General features: G+C 49.1%; 1 protein-coding gene across 1 annotated transcript; it reads left to right on the forward strand.

Moving 5' to 3' along the window:
* Nucleotides 1-9: 9 nt before the first annotated feature.
* LOC114592573 (uncharacterized) lies at nt 10-24527 on the forward strand. Its single transcript, XM_028720826.2, is given in 12 exon segments — nt 10-213; nt 2098-2285; nt 2788-2914; nt 3276-3353; nt 4376-5737; nt 5740-5829; nt 11888-12010; nt 14590-15182; nt 16391-16520; nt 17808-17893; nt 19136-19262; nt 20747-24527. Coding segments are annotated over 11 exon segments (3732 nt in total). The 5' UTR covers nt 10-213; nt 2098-2210; the 3' UTR covers nt 21688-24527.
* Nucleotides 24528-26008: the final 1481 nt, after the last annotated feature.

Genomic DNA, 26008 nt, shown 5'->3' on the forward strand with positions numbered 1-26008 from the left:
GGTTGGTGGGGGAGAGGAGGGGAAAGATTCGCTTTCCTTTCACCTGAATCTGCAAGCAGCTGGCGGGGGGAGGGGAGAGGGAAAGGATTCCCTTTGCAAAGTCTCCCTGCTCCCACTTTTCCCTCTTGGGATCTGTAGTCCGCCTCCCAAGTGGATCTCGTTTCTTCGGGAAGCACTGCTGTGCAGCCCAGTCTCATGCATGTTTACTCAGAAGTAAGTCCTGCTCTGTCCGTCCTCTCTAATAGCGCTCTCGTTTATATCTGCAATCGCCCTCCACTCGCCCCCTCCCTCCGCTCCTTTGCTAAAGCCCCCTTGGGGTGGGGAGATAGCAGCGGGGAGGAAGGCTTTGGCGCAGTAGAAGCAGCCCCCTATATGGGGGGGGGGGTTGGTGCTGGAGAGCAGAGCTGGAGAGCAGAGTCGCCTTTGGGTTGCTGGAGATGGAGGAGATTTTGAATAGGAGGTGGGGCTGTTGAAGGTAAAGGGACCCCTGACCATGAGGTCCAGTCGTGGCAGACTCTGGGGTTGCGGTGCTCATCTCGCTTTACTGGCCGAGGGAGCCGGTGTACAGCTTCCAGGTTATGTGGCCAACATGACTAAGCCGCTTCTGGCGAACCAGAGCAGCGCATGGAAATGTTGTTTACCTTCCCACTGGAACGGTACCTATTTATCTACTTGCACTCTGACGTGCTTTCGAACTGCTTGGTTGGCAGGAGCTGGGACCGAGCAACGGGAGCTCACCCCGTCGTGGGGATTTGAACCGCTGACCTTCTGATCAGCAAGTCCTAGGCTCTGTGGTTTAACTCACAGCGGCTGAGGAGCAGACAAAATGCTAAAGGAAGTCGGCCTTAGATAGAGTTTGGAATGGGACCCCCAAATGTCATCTAGTCCAACCCCCGGCAATGCAGGAATCTCAGCTAAAGCATCCAGGACTGATGGCCGCCCTCCAGCCTCTGCTTAGAAACATCCGAGGAAAGAAGGAGAGTCCACTACCTCTAGAGGGAGACGGTTCCACTGTTGAACAGCTCTTCTTGTCAGGAAGTTCTTCTTCCTGGTGTTTAGGAGTCCTACCCTCCAGAGCAGGACAGAAACAAGCATGCACCCTCCTCCTCCACGTGACAGCCTTTTAAGATATTTGACAATGGCTATCCCATCTCCTCTCAGTCTCCTCTTTTCCGGACTAAACATACCCAAGTCCTTCAACCGTTCCTCATAAGGCTTGGTTTCCAGACCCTCGATCATCTTGTGAGATTCCTTAGCAAGAAAGAGGCTGCTACTGGAAAAAGTCAAAGGGAACCAAAATGTGGGTTTTTGGGGAGGGGGGAAGCCCCCCATCTCCCCTTTCAGAACACGTAGATAAGGGGGAGAGCTGGTGGACTGTGGTTTCCTTGGAACGAAGGAAAGAGTCTTCCTGAGCTTGCTCATGTTGAGGGGGGAGGCAAATGGGGAGGAATCCCTGCTTCAAAACAGGAGGGAAGGGGCATATTTTGGATTTCCTGGAGCCTGAAAAAACACCTTGTCAGTCTCCCTCCCGCTAGGCAAGGGAAATGGGTGCATGGATGGTGGTATTTGAAATTGATTGGGATCTTAAGGGCACATTTGAAAGCCTCATGGCAAAAGACCGGAGGGATTAAATAAATGCCCAATCCCCAGTTTTGGACTTGGGGGGAAGAAATATATTACCTCCCAGCTGATTTTGATGCTGTCTCCAAAAAGAGGCTTCTCTAGACATCCTCTGGGAAGATTGTTGGGGGCCGATGAACGCTGGCGTGGGTGGGCATGGGGGAGGGATCTGGCCCCTCTTTCAGGACTGGCGCAGCACAGGGGTGCTGAAGGTCTTTCTCCTCTATTGCTGCCAGCCTCGCTCCTGCCCAGCCTCCTCGCTTGCCTTGAAAACATTCAGGTTGGCAGGAGGGCCTCGTAATGCTATAGGCTGACCAAGATGTACACACATATGTACATTCCTTAGAGGAAGGCCTGGGGCGCCATAGTTCGTCAGCATGCCTCCATCCCCCAAGCCACAATCCCCTAAAAACTGAAGCAACTTTTAATATCATTATTTTCATGACATCCTTCCCGTTCCCTGTCTTTCCCCTGCAGGCCCAGGAGTGGCCTCACTTGAGAGCTGCTTCCTGCTTTGAAGTGCATCGTGGCAACACCTGAGAGAGTCCCAGTTTACGCCTCCATTCCCTCTGTCTTCCACAGGCAGCGCAATGGCCTCAGAGGCACCGTTTGGACCGTCTCATCTTAGGGGTGGGATGGAAAGAGGTTCCAGGCAGCTCCCTCAGGTACGGTAAGAGTCTCGGGTGTGGGGAGGAGAGAGGAGAAGAGGAAGAGGGGGACAAACCAGCCTCCCTCTGTGTTGCGTGGGGAATATTTGTTATTACAGTGGTACCTTGGGTTACAGACGCTTCAGGTTACAGACTCCGCTAACCCAGAAATAGTACCTCAGGTTAAGAACTTTGCTTCAGGATGAGAACAGAAATCGCACGGCGGCAGCGGGAGGTCCCATTAGCTAAAGTGGTACCTCAGGTCAAGAACAGTTTCAGGTTAAGAACAGACCTCCGGAAAGAATTAAGTTCTTAACCCCAGGTACCACCGTATTTATGTTAGTGGATTTATCTTGCCCAGGGCAATCCAAAGAGGATTACGACCAACCAACGAAACAGACAGGGATGAAGGGGATCTAAGAGAAGTTATCTCTTACTCCTCCTCCTCCTCCTCCTCCTCCTCCTCCTCCTCCTCCTCCTCCTCCTCCTCCTCTTCTTCTTCTTCTTCCTCTTCTTCCAGGCCCTCTTGACCTTTGAGGAGGTGGCTGTGTTTTTTACGGAGGAGGAGTGGGCTCTGTTGGATCCAGGCCAAAGAGCTCTGTACAAGGAAGTCATGGAGGAGAATTATGAGATGGTGGCCTCTCTAGGTAAGGGCACTTTTTTATGCCTCTGGACTACTAGACGTTGAAGGTGTCAAGCAGCTCTTTATGCCATGTATTCATGCAGAGTAGGAATATAAGAAGAATAGCCCGCTTGGATCCCCATTTTGCAGATGTACTCTACGATATTTGCAGCATTGCTCTCTGAAGCAGCATCTATATATTCACACGCACACCCCTTGTGACAGTGGGGACCACACGGCCCTATCCTTTTCACATTGCGTGTCTTTATAGGATCCGGATATGGTAATCCCTCCTCTTTGCCTTTGCGGTCGTAGATACAGATTGATTTGAAACGTCCAGGTGATTTGTGGCCAAAAGGAGCTAATATTATCGCTTTCCTTGGCAGAATCAGACCTCAGTTCCTGTTGGGAAGAAAGACAAGATCCATTTCTCCTGGTCCCTAAAGAAGGGGAGATATCAGAAGGTAGGTGTTTAGCTGCATTTTGGGGTCCTTTTTTTCCTCTGGAAAGAGAGAGAGCAGAAGCCTGTTGCCTTTATGACCTGCTTCTGGGCTTCCTGTCAGCATCTAGTTGGCTCCTTTAGGACTCTGGGACTAAATAGACCTGGGGGGGGGGGGCAGCCTATGGGACTCTCTCTCTCCCCCATCACTGCTGTCCCCAGGCCATGACCATGACCACCTCTGCTTCACATCCTCCTTGACTCCTTTTTTCCTTCCTGGGTTATGTCCTTGAAATTTGAAGGTGTTTCTTGCTTGCCTGGGTGGAAGAAAGAGAAGGGTGTGTGTAGAAACTGCTCCTGTCCAAAGGTTGCATTTACATTCGTTGTTACACCCAGTTCTGCCTCTGGTCCCACAGAGTGCAAGCACCCGGCCCTAAGGCTGTAAAAAGCTGCCTGCACAGGGTCCAACTGAGTTTTCTTCTAAAGAGCAGAGACGCCATCCAGTCTGAGGTTTAAATTTAAAATAGCCTCCGCGTTGCCTCTGAGGTTAATGTACAGTACAGTGAGATCCTCTTCCCAAGTGCCAGGTGGATTCTGCTGGGACCATGCACCCTTCTTCTATCCCTCAGACGGAGTGTTAAGATCTTGCCTTTCCCTTATTTTGGGAAGGGAGCCATGGCAGTAGTAGGGCTTGGCATGTCTGGGTATTTTGCACTCGGAATTAACTGGCCGCTTTGAAAACATTTCCCAAACCAGACTTCATCGCTTGGGTGGAAGGAGACAATCCAATTGGATGGTGCTCTGAGAAAGGGGAGAGATAATCAGACACAGAAGTGCGAGGTGACAGCTTGTGTGAGGTGGAGCAGGAAGGGCCTCGTGGTGTTGTCTTGAGAAATTAACTTCAGAGTCAGCTGTGTGGGGAGATAAGTGGGGGACGTGCTTGAAAATGGTAGACGAGGCAGAGAACTAGGCTCAATCCTCAATGAGAGTCTCTGCTTCTACCTTGCAATTTGAACAACACTTTCTATTTCTTCTACCCCCAAACAGGTAATGGGGAGAGGAGAGAGAATTATGAGGAGCCGTCAGGAAATGTGGAGCATGAAGCAGGGAAAGAGACACTTGTAAATCAGCTGTTACGCCAAAAGCATGTAGGCAGAAACGTGTCAAATAATGAGAAAAGGAAGTCTTCCACTACTCAGGACATTGGTGTCCATGTAACCCTGAACTCACAGGAGGAATGCACAGGAAGAAGCAGTGTGGAGTGTGAAAAGAGCTTCACTCAGAGTGGAAGCGTTGGTTTACATCAAAGAACCCAAACGGGGAAGAAAGCGTTTCAATGCACAGAATGTGGAAAGAGCTTAAGCAGTGCTGGTAACCTTATTAAGCATAAGAAAACCCACAGAGGGGAGAAACCATTCAAATGCATGGAGTGTGGAAAGAGCTTCAGCCAGAGCGGAAACCTTATTGCCCACCAGAGAATCCACACTGGGGAAAAACCATTTAAATGTATGTTGTGTGGAAAGAGCTTCAGTCTCAATCACCATCTTACTTTACATCAAAGAACCCACACTGGGGAGAAACCGCATAAATGCATGGAGTGTGGAAAGAGCTTCTGTACAAGCAGTTTGCTTATCGCACATCAAAGAACCCATACTGGGGAGAAACCATTTAAATGTATGCTGTGTGGAAAGAGTTTCAGTCTCAATCACCATCTTACAATACACCAAAGAGTGCACACTGGGGAGAATCTGCATAAATGCATGGAGTGTGGAAAGAGCTTCAGTTATAAGAGTGCACTTACTTTACATCAAAGAACCCACACTGGGGAGAAACCATTTAAGTGTATGGAGTGTGGAAACAGCTTCAGACAAAGAAGAAGCCTTACTGCACATCAAGGAACCCACACTGGAGAGAAACCCTATGTATGCATGGAGTGTGGAAAGAGCTTCAGTTGTAGGAGTGCAATTACTGTGCATCAAAGAGCTCACACTGGGGAGAAACCATTTAAATGTATGGAGTGTGGAAAGAGCTTCAGTCGGAATGGAAGCCTTACTACTCATCAAAGAACCCACACCGGGGAGAAGCCGTTTGAATGCATGGAGTGTGGAAAGAGCTTCAACCGGAGGACTGCACTAACGGTACATCAAAGAGAGCACACTGGGGAGAAACCATATGAATGCATGGAGTGTGGAAAGAGCTGCAGTTGTAGGAGTGAACTTACTTTACACCAAAGAACCCACACGAAGGAGAAGCCGTATGAATGCATGGAGTGTGGAAAGAGTTTCAGTTGTGCGAGTGCACTTACATTTCATCACAGAACCCACACTGGGGAGAGACCATTTAACTGCATAGAGTGTGGAAAGAGCTTCAGATATAGCGGAAGTCTTACTGTACATCAAAGAGCCCACACTAGGGGAAACCATTAAAATGTAGAGAGTGTGGAAAGCGCTTCAGTGGGAGTGAAGACCTGACCTCATCTGAGAACTCACACAGGGGAGAACGCCTCTAAGTGATTGGAATACAGTGGTGCCTCGCAAGATGAAATTAATCCGTTCCGCGAGTCTCTTCGTCTTGCGGTTTTTTCGTCTTGCGAAGCACGGCTATTAGCGGCTATTAGCGGCTTTAAGAAAAAGGAAACAAACTCGCAAGAACTCGCAAGATGTTTCGTCTTGCGAAGCAAGCCCATAGGGAAATTCGTCTTGCGGAACGACTCAAAAAACAGAAAACTCCTTCGTCTTGCGAGGCATTCGTCTTGCGGGGCACCACTGTATGAAGAACAGCAGCAAATGCAGCAAACTTGCTTAACACAGAAGAATTTACAGAGGGAAAAACAAATTGAGATTCACTGAGTGTAAACAGCACTTCACTAGAAACTGAAGTATTTATCACACATGGAAGAACCATAACAGGGAGGAAACGAGTGTAGAAACAAGCATCTTGTGGCACCTGAAAATGCATGATGATAGGTTTTGTTGCCTCTAAGAAAAATAAGAAATTCCTAGCACTGCTATGCTAATTGCCCAAGATGGTCTCCCCATTCGGCCTAATGTCTTGGCCATCTGGCATATTATTATTAATGCAGTAAGTGGAGAAGGAAAGGAGGCAAAGTTTAGCCACTTGGTCAGAGGTGTGGCAAAAGGCATTGGTCTGCTGCTATCGCCCTTTCTTTAAGTGAAACTCTCATGTGTCTCAGGTTTCACCCATCAAGTATTCAGAGTCCCCAAGTGGCTTAGAGTACCTAGTTGGGAAATATAACTGACTGTGACTTTTTATTTATTTATTGCATGAGTCTCTCCACATAGGGAAAGAATCACAGGCCAGTCCTTCCAAAGGGATGGTAGTGCCAGACCTTAAAACCTGAGCAGCTTTATTTTGTAATCTGTTCAACCTGTTTTCTTGCTTTCCCCCTATCTTTTATTCTAAATAAAGTTTTGTGATCCGAACAGCTCTTCAGTTGCCCTGTTGCTGAAGCTCTTTGGGATACCATCTGCTCAGATGCACATCAAATATCAACGTAAATGATGCTTAGATCAAAACAGCTGTATGTGTGGCCTCCATATTAGAACAGCGTGGCCCAAATCTTAGAGCCCTCCCACCTACTTCCCAAAGCTTGGAAAGTTCTACCTTGGCTTTGGGAAGGAGGTAGGAGGACTCTAGGACCCTGACAGAGCCCTCACACCTCTTTTTGTAGCCCAGCACCTGTGATTTATGGGGTGTCATGACACCCACCAGTGGAAGACAGGAGTGTCTGGTGTGCTCTGGTCCATGGGGTCACGAAGAGTCGGACATGACTAAACGACTAAACATCAACACCACAAGGTTGGAGTCAGGGCAGGTGGGGAAAAAAGGGACGGTCCAGGCAAGGGATGGGTGAGTAGTTTCCCCAAAAGTCCTTAACATACTTTCTATGCAAAAAATGGCACACAGACTTTTTTGTAAAGGTAAAGGGACCCCTGACCATTAGGTCCAGTCGTGGCCGACTCTGGGGTTGCGGCGCTCATCTCGCTTCATTGGCCGAGGGAGTCGGCGTACAGTTTCCGGGTCATGTGGCCAGCATGACTAAGCCGCTTCTGGCGAACCAGAGCAGCACACGGAAACGCCGTTTACCTTCCCGCTGGAGCGGTACCTATTTATCTACTTGCACTTTGACATGCTTTCGAACTGAGGTGCTCACAAATGGAGAATCTTTAGGCAAAAAACATGCCTGGCGCCCTGCTAATTTCAAACCCTGGTCAGAGTGCTCACCTTACTTTACATCGGATAACCCACGCTGGGGAGAAACAAAATTTTAAAAAATTCCTTTCTGTAGCACCTTAGAGACCAACTATGTTTGCATGCACACGAAAGCTCATACCAATAACAAACTTAGTTGGTCTTAAGGTGCTACTGGAAGGATTTTTTAAAATTTTGTTTCAACTACGGCAGACCAACACGGCTTCCTACCTGTAACTAGAACTATGGGGAGAAACAGTTTAAATGCATGGAGTGTGGAAAGAGCTTCAGGTGGAGAGGTAACCTTACTATGCTTCACAGAACTGACAACCGGGGTAAACCATTTGAATGTATGTAAGTCACCTATGGGACGCGGGTGGCGCTGTGGGTAAAAGCCTCAGCTCCTAGGGCTTGCCGATCAAAAGGTCGGTGGTTCGAATCCCCGCGGTGGGGTGCGCTCCCGCTGCTCGGTCCCAGCGCCTGCCAACCTAGCAGTTCGAAAGCACCCGTGGGTGCAAGTAGATAAATAGGGACCGCTTACCAGCAGGAAGGTAAACGGCGTTCCGTGTGCTGCGCTGGCTCGTCAGATACAGCTTTGTCACGCTGGCCACGTGACCCGGAAGCGTCTCCGGACAGCGCTGGCTCCCAGCCTCTTGAGTGAGATGGGCGCACAACCCCAGAGTCTGTCAAGACTGGCCCGTACGGGCAGGGGTACCTTTACCTTTTAAGTCACCTATAAGTTCCAGTGCAGGTAATGTACAAATCCAGTAATGAATAATAAGCAATAATTGATAAAGGCTAATTGGCCAATTAAGCAAAAACACAAGTCATAAAAAAGCAGGAACAAATGTTATTAGCCCCCAAACACCACAAACTGAATCTGTACAGAATTAAAAATTCTGTATTTTCTTTTTCTTTTTTGGAGTAATTTTTATTAGAATTTGAAAAGGGCATGAGAAGGAATAAAGGGGGAAAGGGAAGAGAAACAGGGAGGAAATAATGAGAGAGTCAAAGAGATGAGAAAGGGAAAGGAAAGAAAGAGAATAAAGAACTTGTGATTCTTCATCTCTCAGCTGTATATAAACATTATTCAACTCATCCACTCCAATGTAACGCCCAACTAAACTACTTTCGATAAACCAACATTATAAAGATTCTTATTTTTGTTTTTGGACAGGGGGACATTTTTTTAATGCACTTTAACGCACTCTGTGAGCACAGCCTGTCCCACAAGCCACTTCAGCTGAGATTCCTGCATTGCAGGGGGTTGGACTAGATGACCCTCAAGGTCCCTTCCAACTCTTAAGATTCTATGATGCCCCACAAGGTGGTTAAGTTAGTTTCTCGTTTCCTACATTGATGGCTGATGCTCTGTCCCTTTTCCTCAGAGTCTGTCAGCTGCTAGAAAAGGTAGCAATCCAGGGTTTGTGAGATTTGAGTAAGGTCTCTGATGAATAAAGCCAAGGCTACATTTGACAAAGGATCACCTCCATGTTTTCCAACCCCAAAGCGTCGGGGGGATTTTGGTCAAGGAGTTGTTGGGCCACGGATTTGTATCGTATCATCACTGACTTGTATGGTGTGGCAGATTGTGGTTACATGGGCAACCATTTTGTTCCCTCTGTGTGCTGAGGGGATTCAAGGAGGTTCCCTCAAACCGTGGTCGTCATGGAGGTTATTGGGTCAGTTTCCCTCAAAAACAAAAAAAGGGGGATGAGGAGCCTGGAGAGGAATCCTGGAGAGTTTCCAGAGATGTTTCTGTGGAGAAAAGGTGGGACACACTTTTCCTCAGAACAGGCAGGGATCAATATATGATCAACCTGGGCAGAGACAAGGGAGCCTCCCTCCATCTGAGGAGTTTCCTGCTCTTTTTCCTGAAGGTGGCAAAATGGGTCAAAAAAACCCACAAGAGTTTCTGTGAGGAAAGCCCCCTCTCCATGTCTCTCCTCAAGGCCTGAAAGCTCTGGGAAGCATTGTGGATACAAGATACCCTCGCCTAGGGGGCCGCATTCAGATGAACAGCTAAATACGAATCCCCTCAGGAGTTTCAGTTATGTGAGGATTCGAAGGCTTCCGGCCCCCTCCAAGGGAAGGCCCTTGCAATGGACATTTGTAGGAACACTTACAAGGGCATTTGGCTTCCTTAATAGCTACGGTCGAAATGAAACTTGAGGTTTGAGGGACTCCTCACTCCCCCCCCTTTTTTTTGTTTCTGAGGGAATCTGACAAAATAACCTCCAGGAGGTTCCCTCAAACCTCGGTTGACATGGAGGTTATTTTGTTTCCCTCAGAAACAAACAAACAAATCTGGTGGGGAATCCTGGAGAGTAGGATTGGACCAGATGAGGCCCTTCTGTTATGTATTGAAGTTCTCACCCTGGCCACCAGGGGCATTGTGTATCTAGTTTTCACTCAGGTCCACTTCAGTTAATTTAGGCGGGAAACCCTGGGGTGTTGTTGTTACAATGTTGACAGCCGGCTGCCTATAAAAGCAGGTTGGTTGAGCTGTGTTCAGTTCAGTTCAGTTCCAGCTTGCTTATAAAGAACTGCTTGCAGAAATCTCTGTGTCGTCTGCTATGTCAACCCACAACTTAATACCTTCCAACTATGATTCTCTGTGTGCATAATATATAACACCGATGTGATTCCTGAGTTGCAGGGGGTTGGACTAGATCACCCTTGGGACATCTTCCGTCTCCACACAATTTTGTACTGTGTATGAACCTCAAGGACTAAGTAGCTCAACGCCGGCCCCCCATTGAGGCCGCTTCAGTCTTTGGGCTCCAGAAGAAGGGGATCTCCCCTCGTCTTTCCGGAATCCATCGGATCACCAGCCAGAAGGCATCTAGGCCTGGATGGACCAAAGTGGGCAGCTGTTATTAACAAACTTTTCCAGGCTTTTCAACAATTTCCTTTGCTTTCCTGTAACTGCTTCCCCTCCCATATAGCAAAGGTTTTAGGTAGAAGGCTTCATTATGGCTTCCCTGAAGCACAAAACTGCCCCAGTAGCAGAACCAGTCGGCTTTGCAAACGCAGCAGATGTGACATTTAGGGTTTGGAAAGTACGGATCTGGAAAGTGCCATAATAATAATAATAATAATAATAATAATAATAATAATAATAATAATAATTTATTTAAATCCAGCCCATCTAGCTGGGTTTCTCCAGCTATTCTGGGATGCTCACAACAGAATATTAAAAACACAGTAAAACATCAAACATTAAAAACTTCCCAGTAGTCAGGCCCTCCAAGTGTCCTTGTTTTCCAGGGACAGTCCCTGATTTAGAGAAGCCGCCCGGGTTTTTGATTTGATCCCAGAAGGTCCAACTTTTCCTTAGGACGTCAGTGTTTCCATCTGAGGAATGTTGGAGGGGATGTAATTATCTGACCCCTGAGTCATCTGAAGGCAATCCTGTATAGGGAAGGTTTTTCTAAAAAATGTTTTATTATGTTTTTATAGATCTTGGAAGCCGAGTGGCTGGGGCAACCCAGTCAGAGGAGTGGAGTGTAAATAGTAAAATGACCACGATGATTAGGACGTGCCTAATTTCATCGGAGAAACGTTGGAGGGGAACAAAACAGGAGATCCCCCCACAAACCGGGAGAAGACCAACTAGACTTGCAGCATTTCCCAACCTTGGGTCTCCAGCTGTTTTTTCCAGACTACAATTCCCATCATCCCTGAGCACCGGTCTTGCTAGCTAGGGATGATGGGAGTTGTAGTCCAAAAACAGCTGGTGATGACCCCAGGTTGGGAAACGCCGAACTAGAGCTTAGCATGAAAGACTTTGGCCGATTAGGAAGGTTATGGGGATCTCGGGGCATGAGATCTGGGATCTTGCCAAGATCTGCTCCCCCCACCCCCAATCCTTGGGGCGCAGGATTTGCGGATTCATCCCCTCTTGTGTCTTGACACGAGGCATCTTTCAAGAAAGTGGATTCCTTTCCCAGCTCACTTCTGGGGGCTCAACCTCTGGGGGCTTCACGTCACGGGGCTGCTCTTTTATGGAAAAAGAGCCCCAAGTGCGTTTCTGCAGCAGCGGTGGACCCCTTAGCGTGGAGGGGTGGGGGTGGCAGGCAGAGGGAGAGGGGTGGGTGGGCGGGCTTTTGTATGCAAGATCCTGGAGAGAAGGAGAGCCCTTCTGCCGCGTCCTCAGCTGCAAAGTCCTCTTGCGGCTTCTCTCCGGGCTTTTGCAAAGGGATCCCGGGGGTGGGTGGGGGGCGATGGGGAGGGAGGCCCTCTCTGTGTGGGTCCGCGGCGAGGAAGGGGTTAAAGCGAGCGAGGCTGGGTTCCTGGAGAGGCGTGCAAGGAGGAGGAGGGGAGGGGGCGAGGGAGGGAGGGAAGGAGGGGGCGGGTGCATCCAACGAGCCTGGGGTTTTTCTCCCCTCCTCCCACCACCACCGGGACCCCCCCCCCCCGACCACCCACTCAGGTTGGCTCTTCCTCCAAGCTGGGGGTGGGGAGCAGGTGAGTGGCAAATTCATTTGGGGGCGGGCTGCAAAGGTGGGGGTAGGGAGAAGAGGGGAAGGGCTCAGCAGCGGGTGGAGACAAAAGGAGAGAGGGGTACCAGGCGCTTGGCTGGGGAGAAAGGGTGGGGGAGATCTTCTCCCCGCTCCCCCCCCCCGTCCCACTCCAGTTGTTCCCTTCCTCCAAAAAGAGGTGAACTGCTCTAGCCAGCCCTCTCCCACCTCCTCTCCTGGCTGCCGGGGTCAGAACAAAAGATTTGCACTGGAACCAGTATCAAACCAGTTTGCATTAGGAGGAGAGAAATAGGTGTTGGGGGAGCGCACCGGTTGGGGCTGGGGCTCAAGGGCAGGGAGGGGCAAGGGCAGAACCTCTCGCTGTGGGGTTGGCAAGCAGAAAGCTGGTTTTAGCCTCCTTTTGTTGCTGCTTGGTCTTGTTTATTCACAGTTTGTTTTTTCTCTCTCCAAAGAGAGGCCTCCCGTCACAAGTTTTAAACCTCTCAACTGCCCAATGGGGTAGGTCAGAGTGTGGGATGGTGCCAGATTCATGACCGAGTGGGTTCTGGGGTTTGTAGTTCGGTGAGGGGGTAAACTGTAGTCCCCATGATTCTTTGGGGAGGGGAGCCAAGTGGTACCTGGATGGCTTTGAAAGAGGATTACTGTAGACAGATTCAAAGTGGAGAGGGCTACCTATTGTTGTTGTTTAGTCGTGTCCGACTCTTCGTGACCCCCTGGACCAGAGCACGCCAGGCACTCCTGTCTTCCACTGCCTCCCACAGTTTGGTCAAACTCATGCTGGTAGCTTCGAGAACACTATCCCACCATCTCGGCCTCTGTCGTCCCCTTCTTCTTGTGCCCTCCATCTTTCCCAACATCAGTGTCTTCTCCAGGGAGTCTTCTCTTCTCATGAGGTGGCCAAAGTATTGGAGCCTCAGCTTCAGGATCTGTCCTTCCAGTGAGCACTCAGGGCTGATTTCCTTCAGAATGGATGCATTTGATCTTCTCGCAGTCCATGGGACTCGCAAGAGTCTCCTCCAGCACCATAATTCAAAAGCATCAATTCTTCGGCAATCAGCCTTCTTTATGGTCCAGCTCTTACTTCCATACATCACTACTGGGAATACCATGGCTTTAACTATACGGACCTTTGTCGGCAAGGTGGTGTCTCTGCTTTTTAAGATGCTGTCTAGGTTTGTCATTGCTTTTTCCCCAAGAAGCAGGCGTCTTTTAATTTCGTGGCTGCTGTCACCATCTGCAGTGATCATGGAGCCCAAGGAAGTAAAATCTCTCACTGCCTCCATTTCTTCCCCTTCTATTTGCCAGGAGGTGATGGGACCAGTGGCCATGATCTCCCTTCACAATTGGAAGCAGCAGTGCTTCCGAATGCCAGTTGCTGGAAAGCATTCTGTTCAGATACTGCTTGCAGGTTTCTATCAGGCATTTGGTTGGCCCCCATGAGAAAAGAACGCTGGACTTTACAGGCCATTGGCCTGACCCAGCAGGCTCTTCTTATCCTCTTAACCCTGGTCTCCCACCTCCACACCCAACACACTAAGCACTGCACCACACTGCCTCTTCTATTTCTAGTCCCTTAAATTCATAGAATCATAGATTGGTAGAGTTAGCCCAACCTCCTGCCATGCAGGAATCTCAGCTACAGCATCCATGACAGATGGCCACCCAACCTCTGCTTAAAAACCTCCAGTGAAGGAGAGTCCACAGCTTTCCCAGGGAGACTGTTCCACCAGAGCACGAGAAAATAAGCTTGCCCCATCCTCCATGCATCAGCCCTTGAGATATTTGAAGATGGCTATCATATCTCCTCTCAGTCTCCTCTTATCCAGACTAAACTTGCCCAGCTCCTTCAATCGTTCCTCATAAGGCCTGGTTTCCAGACCCTTGATCATCATGGTTGCCCTCCTCTGCACACGTTCCTGCTTGTCAACATCCTTTTTAAATTATGCTGCCCAGAACTGTACATAGTACTCCAGGTGTCATCTGACCAAGACAGAATACAGTGGTACTATGACTTCCCTTGATCTGGACACTATACTTCTGTTGATGCAGCCTAGAATAGCATTAAACTTTTTCCGCCCCCCGGCTGCATCACACTGTTGACTCATGTTAAGCTTGCGGTCCACTAAGACCCCTAGATCCTTTTGACATGTATTACTAGTAAGCCTTGTGTCCCCAATCTCATATTTGTGCAGCTGTTATTCTTGCCTAAGTGCAAGAACCTTGAATCCCAATTCCTCCTTCTTCAGTGATAGCTACCTCTCCCAATTTGATGACATCTGCAGATTTGATGAACTTCCCCTCAATTCCTTTGTCCAAGTCATTTATAAAGATGTTGAACAACAACGGGCCCAGGACAGAACCCTGCAGCGCCCCAATTGTCACTTTTCCCCAGGATGACGAGGAACCACCAATGAGTATTCTTTGGGTTCAGTCAGTCAACCAGCTACAAATCCACCTAACAGTTACCTCATCCAGCCTACATTTTACCAACTTCTCCGCAGGAATATCATGGGGGGGGACGGGACTTTGTCTTGGCTGCTTATTAGTCTCTGTCGTCTTTTACAGGTCCCAGCCAGGGTCACCCTTCACACCTAGCAAAGCATCTTTCCTGTAGGGGCTTGCAAACTTTGCCGGACATCGACACCCTCCCCTCCAACGCCAGTCAAATTCCGGCAGCCTTTGGTTTGGGAACAGAATTCTCCGCAAGGAAATCCTTGGATTCCTTCTGGGAACTTTGGGAGATGGAAAAGCCAGACTCAGCGGCTCCCTGGGGAGGAAAGGACCCCCACGTCACCCAGACTGGGAGCACTGGGGAGGTCTGGGAAAGGAACGTGCAGCAGATCCTGGGCGAGGGCAATGCCAGCTCAGACGTCCAGCGCCAACACTTCCGGGCCTTTTGCTACCAGGAGGCCGAGGGCCCCCGTGAGGTCTGCAGCCGCCTCCACCACCTCTACCGCCAGTGGCTGAAGCCGGAAAAGCACACCAAGGCCCAGATGCTGGACCTGGTGGTCTTGGAGCAGTTCCTGACTATCCTCCCCCCGGAGATGGAGAACTGGGTCAGGGAGTGCGGAGCCGAGACCAGCTCCCAGGCGGTGGCCCTGGCAGAAGGCTTCCTCCTGAGCCAGGCGGAAGAGAAGAGGCAGGAAGAAAAGGAGCAGGTGAGAGCAGTTTCTATAAATCATGGGAGTTGGGAAGGAGCCAGAGTCCAATCCCCTGGAATTCCTCCCCCTGCCCACCCCATTAATTTGTTATAATAAAAGAAAGCAAAGTTTAATAACAGAGGCCAAATAAAGCAAAGCAAAAGCGGAAGGGGTATCTAGAATTAACGAGATAGGAGCAAAATTCAATCAATTAATGTCACAAGTAGCACAAATGGATTCACCTTATCCTGCATGTTATTGCTCCAGTACATTTATATTAGAAGACTCAATTTCTCGATAAAGACATTATATTGTTTACTGTCCTTTCTGGTTTTTGCCGCATACGTTAGCTTAACCATGCACACTGTGTTCCTAATTTTCATTATCCGCTCTGTCATGGACGGTCTTCTCATTCTGCTACCCCACCCAGATTTCACAAAAATAATAATTCTGGAAGCAGTTAAGAGGTGTTGCATTCATTCCCTGTTCTCTGTTGGTTGTTTGTTTAATATGTCTGAATAGCAAAAATTGGGGGATCCATGGGTAAAAATATGGCAAGCTATTACTTGAGTTTCCTTCGCCATATCTTCCTAGAATTTTCTGATTTTGGGGACATGCCCAGAGTATGCGCCATATCCCAGCTTTTGTGGCTTTACACCTCCACAAGCAACACTGGTTATTCTGTATATCCAGGTAAGATGTGGTGGTGTTAGGTATAATAAAAATACATACATAAAACCGTGCATACATGCATACATAAAACCGTCTGGGTTTCCCCAGCCACTCTGGGCAGCTCCCAACAGAATATTTAAAACACGATAAAACATCAAACATTAAAAACTTCCCTAAACAGGGAAGTTTGCCTCCAGGTGTCTTGTAAAAGTCAGATAGTTGTTTATTTCCTTGACATCTGATGGGAGGGCATTCCACAGGGCAGCTGCCACTACCGAGGAGGCCCTCTGCCTGGTTCCCTGTAATTTTGCTTCATGCAGTTAGGGAACTGTCAGAAGGCCCTCGGAGCTGGACCTCAGTGTCCGGGCTGAACGACGCTGTTCCAGTGGAACAGAAGCTTGTAAAATATTTCTTTTAGGGTCACACTACCTGTTTGCTGAGGAACTCTTATGCCAAAACCGATTCCAACAGTCGGATGGAAGTTCCCATCCAAATCCCTCTTCCTAATCCCTTTTCTCTATTCCCCACTTGAAGATCCGCAAATTTTGTTTCAGGTTCAAGGGGCGAGAAAAGGGGCTCCTTCTTCCCCCAAAGTAGAAAAGGCCCCGCCAGCCAGCAGGAAGAGGCAGCTGTTCCGGGGAGCCATTCCGGGGGGCGCTGGAGGGGATGCATCTACCTTGCTGGGTAAGGAGGAATTGGGAGCACAATTTGGCTTGATCTTGGTCTCTCGAGGGGGTTTGCCTAGAATCTGGACGTTGCTTTTTAGGACATAAGAAGAGTTACTGCCTCGTAGCCAGACCTACTTTGCAGGGTTGTTGTGAGGATAAAATGGGAAGGTGGGTATGTAAGAATAGCCTTGCTAGATCAGGTCAGTGGCCCACATAATGCATCACAACCCCCCCCCCCCGATGCCCCAATGGGAAACTTGCAGACTTTTAAGTTTCCCTTCCATCAGTGGTGAAAGGGTGGGGAGGTGGGAGTTTTGCCCTCGTCTCCAGCCCTTTTTTAAACCGGGGTAGGAATCCAAATTTTTTGTGTGTATAATTGTATTATTATACTTATTGGGACGCAGGTGGCGCTGTGGGTTAAACCACAGAGCCCAGGACTTGCTGATCAGAAGGTTGGCGTTTCGAATCCCCTCGACAGGGTGAGCTCCCGTTACTCTGTCCCAGCTCCTGCCAACTTAGCAGTTCGAAAGCACGTCAAAGTGCAAGTAGATAAATAGGTACCGCTCCGGCGGGAAGGTAAACGGCGTTTCTGTGTGCTGCTCTGGTTTGCCAGAAGCGGCTTAGTCCTGCTGGCCACATGACCCGGAAGCTGTACACCAGCTCCCTGGGCCAATAAAGCGAGATGAGCGCCGCAACCCCAGAGTCGGTCACGACTGGACATAATGATTTACCCTTTACCCTTTACCTTTTATTATTATTATTATTATTATTATTATTATTATTATTATTATTATTATTATTATTAGAATTTATATACTGCCCTATACCCGGGGGTCTCAGAGCAGTTCACAGAATAAAATCAAGATATAAAACCACAAAATACCTACTAAAAATCAAAACAACAACCCAATAGCCCCTCCCACCACAAAAACACACACATTCTAAAAGGGCATAGGATGTCAATCGGGTCAACCAAAGGCCTGGTTAAAAAGGAACGTTTTTGCCTGGCGCCTAAAGGTGTATAATGAAGGTGCCAGGTGAACTTCCCTGGGGAGAGCATTCCACAGACGGGGAGCCACTGCAGAGAAGGCCCGTTCTTATGTTGCCACCCTCCAGACCTCTCAAGGAGGGGGCACACGAAGGAGGGGTCACACTTTAACTTTTCACAGTCGGAATTTGAGAAAAAAGTGTGGCTTATATTTGGGCCAATATGGTAATTAAGCCCCAGGACTGAGAAACAACTGAGGTGGCGGGTGCAGCATCTCGCCTCCTTCCCACTTCCTTCCTTCCTCTTCCTTCACAGGTAGCCAAGCTCCTCTGGCGGATGGTCTCAGCCCTTCCTTAATGTGTGACGGAGCGGAAATGGTTGCTGCACAGTTGCCTGGACAGGTAGGAGCGGAAGAACTGGGGAACTGAGGAAGGATGCCTCCATCACCTGCACATGTCTGTGGGCCTGAAAGGATGTGTCTCTTAACCCCTATCAAAGGATGTTCCAAAGCTGGGAAGGATCTGAGCATCCCTGAGGGAACTCTGGATCCTGCAGGGAGAGCCTCCATCCCTTTCAAAGGTTTATCATAGAATTGTGGAGTTGTGGAGTTGGAAGGGAACCAAAGAGTCATCTAGTCCAGTCCCCTGTAACATCATCATCATCATCATCATCATCATCATCATCATATATTATTATTTATAGCCCGTCCATCTGGCTGGGTTTCCCCAGCCAGTGTGGTGTAGTGGTTAAGAGCAGTGGACTCGTAATCTAGTGAACCAGGTTCGATTCCCCGCTCCTCCACATGCAGCTGCTGGGTGACCTTGGGCTAGTCACACTTCTCTGAAGTCCCTCGGCCTCACTCACCTCACAGAGTGTTTGTTGTGGGGGAGGAAGGGAAAGGAGATTGTTAGCCGCGTTGAGACTCCTTCGGGTAGTAATAAAGCGGGATATCAAATCCAAACTCCTCCTCCTCCTCCTCTTCTTCTTCTTCTTCTTCTTCTTCTCCCAACAGAATATTAAAATCACGATAAAATATCAAACATTAAAAACTTCCCTAAACAGGGCTGCCTTCAGATGTCTTCTGAAAGTCAGATAGTTGTTAATTTCCTTGACATCTGATGGGAGGGCGTTCCACAGGGCTGACGCCACTACTGAGAAGGCCCTCTGCCTGGTTCCCTGTAATCTTGCTTCTCGCAGGGAGGGAATCACCAGAAGGCCATTGGAGCTGGACCTCAGTGTCTGTGCTGAACGATGGAGGTGGAGACGCTCCTTCAGGTATACTGTGCTGAGGCTGTTTAAGGCTTTAAAGGTCAGCAGCAACACATTGAATTGTGCTCAGAAACGTACTGGGAGCCAATGTAGGTCTTCCAAGACCGGTGTTTTGTGGTCTCTGTGGCCACTCCCAGTCACCAGTCTAGCTGCCGCATTCTGGATCATTTGTAATTTCTGGGTTGCCTTCAAATGTAGCCCCACATAGAGCGCATTGTGGTAGCCCAAGCGGGAGATAACTAGAGCATTCACCACTCTGGCGAGAAAGTATGCAGGCAGGTAGGGTCTCAGCCTGGGTACGTAGGAATCACAGCTCTCTCTTTTTAATTGTTCCATTAGCTGTGATGAGCATTTTCTTTTCCTCTTCTTTCCAGGGCCCGGTGACCTTTGAGGAAGTGGCCGTGTACTTCACAGAGGAGGAGTGGGCTCTGCTGCATCCAGACCAAAGATCCCTGCAGTGGGAGGTCATGGTGGAGAATTATGGGAACTTGGTCTCTCTGGGTAAGGCTCACCTTTCCCCCTGTTAACAGAAGCTATGCAGTGATGGGTCACAGAGGTCAAGCTATCCTGGTCAAGAAATGGCTGTAGCTGTCCCATCCGCTGAAGCTGGTGCAAGGCACTCTTAGCCACTGGGCCTCGGGTGATAAGTGGGGGTACAGTTCCATCCCAAAGCAGGCAATGGACCAGTTATCCAGACTTAAGAACGTAAGAAGATCAGGCTGGAAGCCCATTGAATCCAGCGTCCTGTTCTCACAGTGGCCAACCAGATGCTTATTATGGGAAACCTGCAAGCAGGACACGAACACAAGGGCAACTCTTTCCTCCTGTGGTTTCCAGTAACTGGTACTCAGAAGCATTGCTGCCTCTGATGGGAGACAGAACAGATCCATCATGGCTAGTAGCCAATGATAGCTGGAGCTCTCCTCCATGGCATTGTCCAATCCTCTTTCTAAGCCATCTAGGTTGGAGGCCATCACTGCCTCCTGTGTGGGGTTAGGCCCATAGTTATGAACCAACCTGGACCCTGCGATCATCATCCTCTGGAGGCACTTCTTCGTGTACCATCTCTTTCTTACCAACGCAAGTAAAGGGTTGGGATGGAGGGTTGCCTGGAGGGTGGCAAAATGAGAACGGGGCCTTTTCTGCAGTGGCTCCCTGTTGCGGAATGCTCTCCTCAGGGAGGCTTGCCTGGCACCTTCATTACATGTCTTTAGGCGCCAGGCGAAAAGCATTTCTCTCCAATCAGGTGTTTGGCTGATTAACATGCTATTACTTTTAAAATGTGTTTGTAGGAGGGGAGCTCTTCGTTTTGTTTTTGTTTCCTTATGTACTCTGTGTTCTCATTTTGTATTTTTCTGTTGTGAACCACTCTTGTATCTTCCAATAAATTTAATTTGCCCACAGTGTTGTAAGAATGGAAGATAAGCTTTTCTCCGCCCACTTTCTCCATATCTGCTTCTCCCATATCACCTCTTACTTACCTTCTCTCTAAACTGAAAAGTCCCACGTGCTGTAACATTCCCTTAAAGGGAAGTCGCTCCATCCTCACGCCCTTTTCTGAAACTTTTCCAGCTCTACAACATCCTTTCCGAGGTGTGGCAACCAGAACTGTACACAATACTCCAAATGTAGTCACATCACAGTTTTATATAAAAAAGTTATGATATAACTGGGATATACAGTGGTACCTTGGTTCTCAAATTTAATCAATTCCGGGAGTCCGTTCGACTCCTGGAATGGTTTGAAAACCAAGGTGTGGCTTCTGATTGGCTGGAGGAGCTTCGTGCACTTAATCAGAAACCATGGAAGCTGTGTCGGACGTTCGGCTTCCAAAGAACATTCGCAAACACTCACTTCTGGGTTTGTGGCATTCGGGAGCTGATTTGTTCGACAACTAAACTGTTTGACTACCAATATACCACTGTAGAAATGAGTTGGGCTTTTGCTTGGTGGTGTGAGGTTCATTTTCCTCTTTCTCCCTTCAGGTGAAGCGATGGAGAGCGGGATCGTTGCCAAACAGCAGAGAAGTGACTTGGAGCCGCGAGAACCGGTTTGCAAGGCGGGGGGTGTCTTGCTTGAAGGAGCCAACTTCCACGAAGCCCCGACGCAAGAAAAACATTGGGATGGGAACGAAAGGCAGGCACTCCCTCCCTTGTGCCCGGAAAGCATAGCGAGCAAGCCCAGCATCCGAAGGCATCAGAGGATCAACAAGCGGGAGACCCTCCTGGAGTGCTCCGAGTGCGGAAAGGTCTTCAACCGGCGCTACAGCCTCACCAGGCACCAGAGAGTCCACACGGGCGAGAAGTGGTGGATCTGCTCGGTTTGCGGGAAGAGTTTCAGCCAAAGGTACCACCTCACTAGGCACCAGCGAGTTCACACAGGGGAGGAGTGGTGGATTTGCACGGTGTGTGGGAAGAGCTTCCGGTGCAGCAACAGCTGCCTGAGGCACCAAAGGATCCACACGGGCGAAAAGCCGTTTGAGTGCTCCGAGTGCGGGAGGCGCTTCAGCGAGAGCTCCACGCTGTACAAGCACCAGAGGGTCCACACCGGGGAGAAGCCGTACAAATGCCTGGACTGCGGGAAGAGCTTCCGCCAGAAGATCAACCTCACCCGCCACCGGACGGTCCACACGGGGGAGAGGCCGTACCCGTGCGCCGAGTGCGGGAAGAGCTTCAGTCAGAGGGTGAGCCTGACTCTGCACCGCACCATCCACACCGGGGAGAAGCCCTACAAGTGCTCGGAGTGCGGGAAGGGCTTCAGCCAGCGGATCAACCTCACCTCGCACCAGAGGACCCACACGGGGGAAAAACCGTACCAGTGCTCCGAGTGCGGGAAAAGCTTCAGCCGAAGCAACAGCCTCGCTTATCACTTGAAGCACCACATAAATGTTCAGTGCGTCGAACTTGTGCCGGAAGAGAAACCATAGATCAGTGGTAATTTTTTTAAAACGGGAGAAACTCTGGGGAAATTTTAGAAACGCTCAGAACATGAGATGGTGCGTTGGTCCTACGATTTAAATGACTTGTGTCTCTGGTGGTCATAGACTCATAGAGTTAGTTCAACCCCCTGCCGTGCAGGAATCACAGCAAAAGGACCCCTGACAGGTAGTGTCCCAGACTCCTTTTAAACACCTCCAGTGAAGGAGAGTCTACCACCTTCCAAGAAGAAATATATGAATACAGTGGTACCTCGGGTTACATACGCTTCAGGTTACAGACTCCGCTAACCCAGAAATAGTACCTTGGATTAAGAACTTTGCTTCAGGATGAGAACAGAAATCATGCAGCGGCAGGGCAGCAGCAGTGGGAGGCCCCATTAGCTAAGGTGGTGCTTCAGGTTAAGAACAGTTTCAGGTTAAGAACAGACCTCCGGAACGAATTAAGTACTTAACCTGAGGTACCACTGTAATTAGATGAGCTTTCTTAGCCTGTCAGGCCCAACAACAGGGCCAGTGGACCCAACCAGCTTGCAAACTGTCCTCGTCTAGATAATGTGTGGGGTTGAGAAATCAGCTGCCCTCAGAGGCTCCATGTTGTCTGGTATTTCATCTTAACATAAAAACATAAGGAGAGTCTTCTGGATTAGGCCAATGGACCATCTAGTCCAGCTTCCTGTTCTCACAGGGGCCAATCGGGGGCCCATAGAAAACCCGCAAGCACAAGAGCAACTCTCCCCTCCTGTGGTTTCCAGAAACTGGTATTCAGAAGCTGTGCAGGCAGGGCAGAGCCATCCATAGCCCGCTCCTCCTTCATGAATTTGTCTAATCCTCTTTTAAAACCATCCAAGTTGGTGGCCGTTCCTGCCTCCGGTGGCAGGGAGTTCCGTAGTTTAACTGTGCGCTGCATGAGGAAGTTCTTTTACCCTCTTACCAGGTTGTGTCTCGGTCTCAAGGTGGGTCACTACAGCGGCACAAGCACCGCACAAAATTAAGAAATGGATCCTTCTTCGGTGAAAGGTGGGTCCAAGGTGTGAAAAAGGTGGAGGCTGCTGTTCTGTGATCCCATCCTGTTTGCCTTCTGGTTTCGGTGTGAGTATCCATGACCGCAAGGATGGATCCCCTTTCTTACCTGCTTTGCCACATGGGGGCATTTATTTTGCCATCGTTTTTCATTTACGTTGCTTCGTCACCGCACAAAGGAAGTGAATACCTTCGGGGGCAGAGGTGCAGGGAGTCCTGGGCTGCATGCTGCTTCTCACAGCGGCCAAGCCGAGGTTTGCCCAGGAGTCTTTGGTGGGGGACATTTTCACAAAACCGAGCTACACAATGTCAGCTGGACCATCCCCTTCTCTGTATCTGCTTGCTGGACTCTTCAAAGAACTATTTCAGTAGCAGAAGCCATGCTGCCACTTCTACAGCAAGACTTGTTCTTCTAATATGTTTGGTTGTTCTATCTTTATTAATGCTTTCCATCAATTTACCCAGAGCAGCTGTTAAGGCCTGCAATTTCCTTGAAGGAGCTCTGCATCTATAGGATCCTCATAGCATGGATCCTTGTGATGTAAAAATGGCCCCATCACATGCATTTTTTTCGGGGGGGGGGAGTGGATCAGCTGGCTTGAGGGAACACCAAAATTTGCAGCTAAGAACGCAATTAAATTACCAAACAGTAGCAATTTACTGCACATTTATTCAGAAGCCAGTTAAAACTCTTCAGGTTCAGTGATACCAGCTTTTCAACGTCGTCAGTCATTTATACCTCCAGCTTCCCACCGCCACTCCCTTGCCCATAACCCCACCCTCCTCTTTGGGAAGCGCACAACCAGTGGCGTAGCGTGGGTTGTCAGCACCCGGGGCAAGGCAAGTAATTTGCGCCCCCTAAACCGAGTGAGCCAGGTAGGGGCAGAGAGCTGCGAGTGTGAGCGCCCCCCCCCAGATGTTGCGCCCGGTGCGGCCGCCCCCCCTGCACCCCCCACGCTACGCCACTGCGCACAACACACCATTTGGGGCCAGGGATAGCAGTGGCGTTGGGAGGACCTGAAACAGCCAAATTTCAGTCCTGCGATTTGATGCTGAATGTTGGAGCAGAAGGGATAGGGAATGGAGTGACCTGGGAAAGGGCAGGATTTCGTGGCTGGCTGGAGCCCTGGGTAGAAGTACTCTGTTGCAGCCCTCGCTTTTAGCCTGGGGGTTTCTCGGTGCGCCTTCTCAATGAGGACCTTGTTGCTAAGAGGAACCCCGGAAGTCCTGAGAAGGCAGGCACGAAAACCTCAGATAACCGGCAAAGCTCAAAGGCTTTTCGGTTCATGTGCCATCAGACCCGGCGGATCTTCCACTTCAAAACCTGGCACTTCCATCGTTTGCTACACGTGCATCTTTTTGGTTAATTTCTTGGAGATGAAGCAAAACGCTCAGAATTGGCCCCTGTGCATGTTCCATCGCGTAAGGATGTCAAAGCTTTTGTGTAGAGCGTGATTTAGAAAACCGAGGACACTTGATCGCCATTATTTTTTACATGGGGCGGGCAGGCTATTCAAAAACACCTGACCTCTTCTACAGGGAAGGAAAGTGCTCTCTTGTCATTTTTGGCATGCTGTGGACCCTGCTGGAAACTTGCCGTCTTGTCTTCCTGTGATGCTTTTCTCATTTACTGGATTTCTACTCTTAATTAAAACTGCTTGCCTTCTCCTAACTGAGAAACCCGTGTAAGTGTTAGAGCTTGCCTATATCTATCGATATAATAATCCGATAGCTTCCTAACCTGAGTGGGTGTTATTTTATGGTGGTTTTTTTTGTAGGTTGGGTTAATAAAGCCTTCAAATACATCACCCCTATTTCCTCGGTAGGGTTTTATTTCCTCTCCCTTCATGGTCTCCCAAATGAATCTCCTGATTCCGCAGAGAAACGCCAGCAGACCAAGGATTTAAGTGGAAAAGTGGGCCTTTATTTATACAAGCACAGCCTCCTGATCAGTCACAGAGGCCGGCCCAAGACATTTTGGCACCTGAGGAGAACCACAAAATGGTGTCCACCTGCTAGGGAAGACGGGGTGAGTGAAGACGTACGCTGGAAACAAGGGGGGAAACAAAGAACTACATTGGGAACGAGGGGGAGGGAGAACAGCAGCCCCTCCTGTTCACCAAGAGGCAGCATGGACAGGATGCCATGGAAGGGGCAGATCTGGCTTTGAAGGGGCAATGCCTCAGCTGTTGTTGCCACAGTGGCAGGAGCAGCAGGCGATGCATCCCTTGGAGGCCAGATCTGCTGCCCCTGTTGATCCTGCCACTTGAAGCGGTTGCAGCCCCTTGCCTCATTGGTGGGCCGGCCCTGGGAGAGGGAATCGGAATGTTGGTGGCGAGTGATGATTGGCTGGGAGTTTGAAAGCAAAGGTTGAATGTGAGGAGGCAGTTGAGGGCCAGAGCTTGGCGGTTGGTGTTTGGAGTTGAGAGGACCCTGTTGAAAAATGCCCGGGAAGGCCGCCAACTTCCCAAGACACCGGGGCGTCTCTCCGATGGTCAGTCTCTGGCTGTAAATCTCCTTTAGTCCAAAGAGACTGGCAGTAAGTGACCCCTCCCTCCCGAGAGGAGAACACTTGTCTTCTGGCATCAGAAGAAAGAGTCAATTAATACAGTGTTTTTCAGCCTTTTTTGGGCAAAGGCACACTTGTTTCATGAAAAAAATCATGCGGCACACCACCATTAGAAAATGTTTAAAAATTTAACTCTGTGCCTATATTGACAATATATAAAGTAATTCTCTTGAATAGGAATCAAATAAACACAAAGAAAGTATTTTATAATTACTTTATTATGAAATAGTAAGTAAACAGAAATATGAAAAATTATAAAATACTTTATTTTTAAATCTTTCGAATTTTTCAATTTTTCCCACGGCACACCAGGCAACATCTCGCGGCACACTAGTGTGCCGCGGAACAGTGGTTGAAAAACACTGAATTAATAGCTCTAAACTACTTTATTTTACTGTCTATATACAAAGAATCCCTCAGCATGTCTGTGCTCTCTCAGCAGCAGTACAGAACAGCATCACACACAGAAGTGAAACTAAACTTCCAACAGTGCAGAGACTTCCTGTCTCACACTCTCAGACACTCACATGATATAAACAAACATAGTGCTACATACTGGAGCAGCACGGGTAGATAAAAATCCTAACAGCCTTGTGTCATGCGAAAGCTCTGGACTCTGTCTCCGCCTGGACTCAGGTGTATGTAAAAGATAAAGGTAAAGGGACCCCTGACCGTTAGGTCCAGTCTTGGCTGACTCTGGGGTTGCGGCGCTCATCTTGC

The sequence above is a fragment of the Podarcis muralis genome, chromosome 2 (assembly GCF_964188315.1).
Source record: "Podarcis muralis chromosome 2, rPodMur119.hap1.1, whole genome shotgun sequence".
Taxonomy (NCBI): domain Eukaryota; kingdom Metazoa; phylum Chordata; class Lepidosauria; order Squamata; family Lacertidae; genus Podarcis; species Podarcis muralis.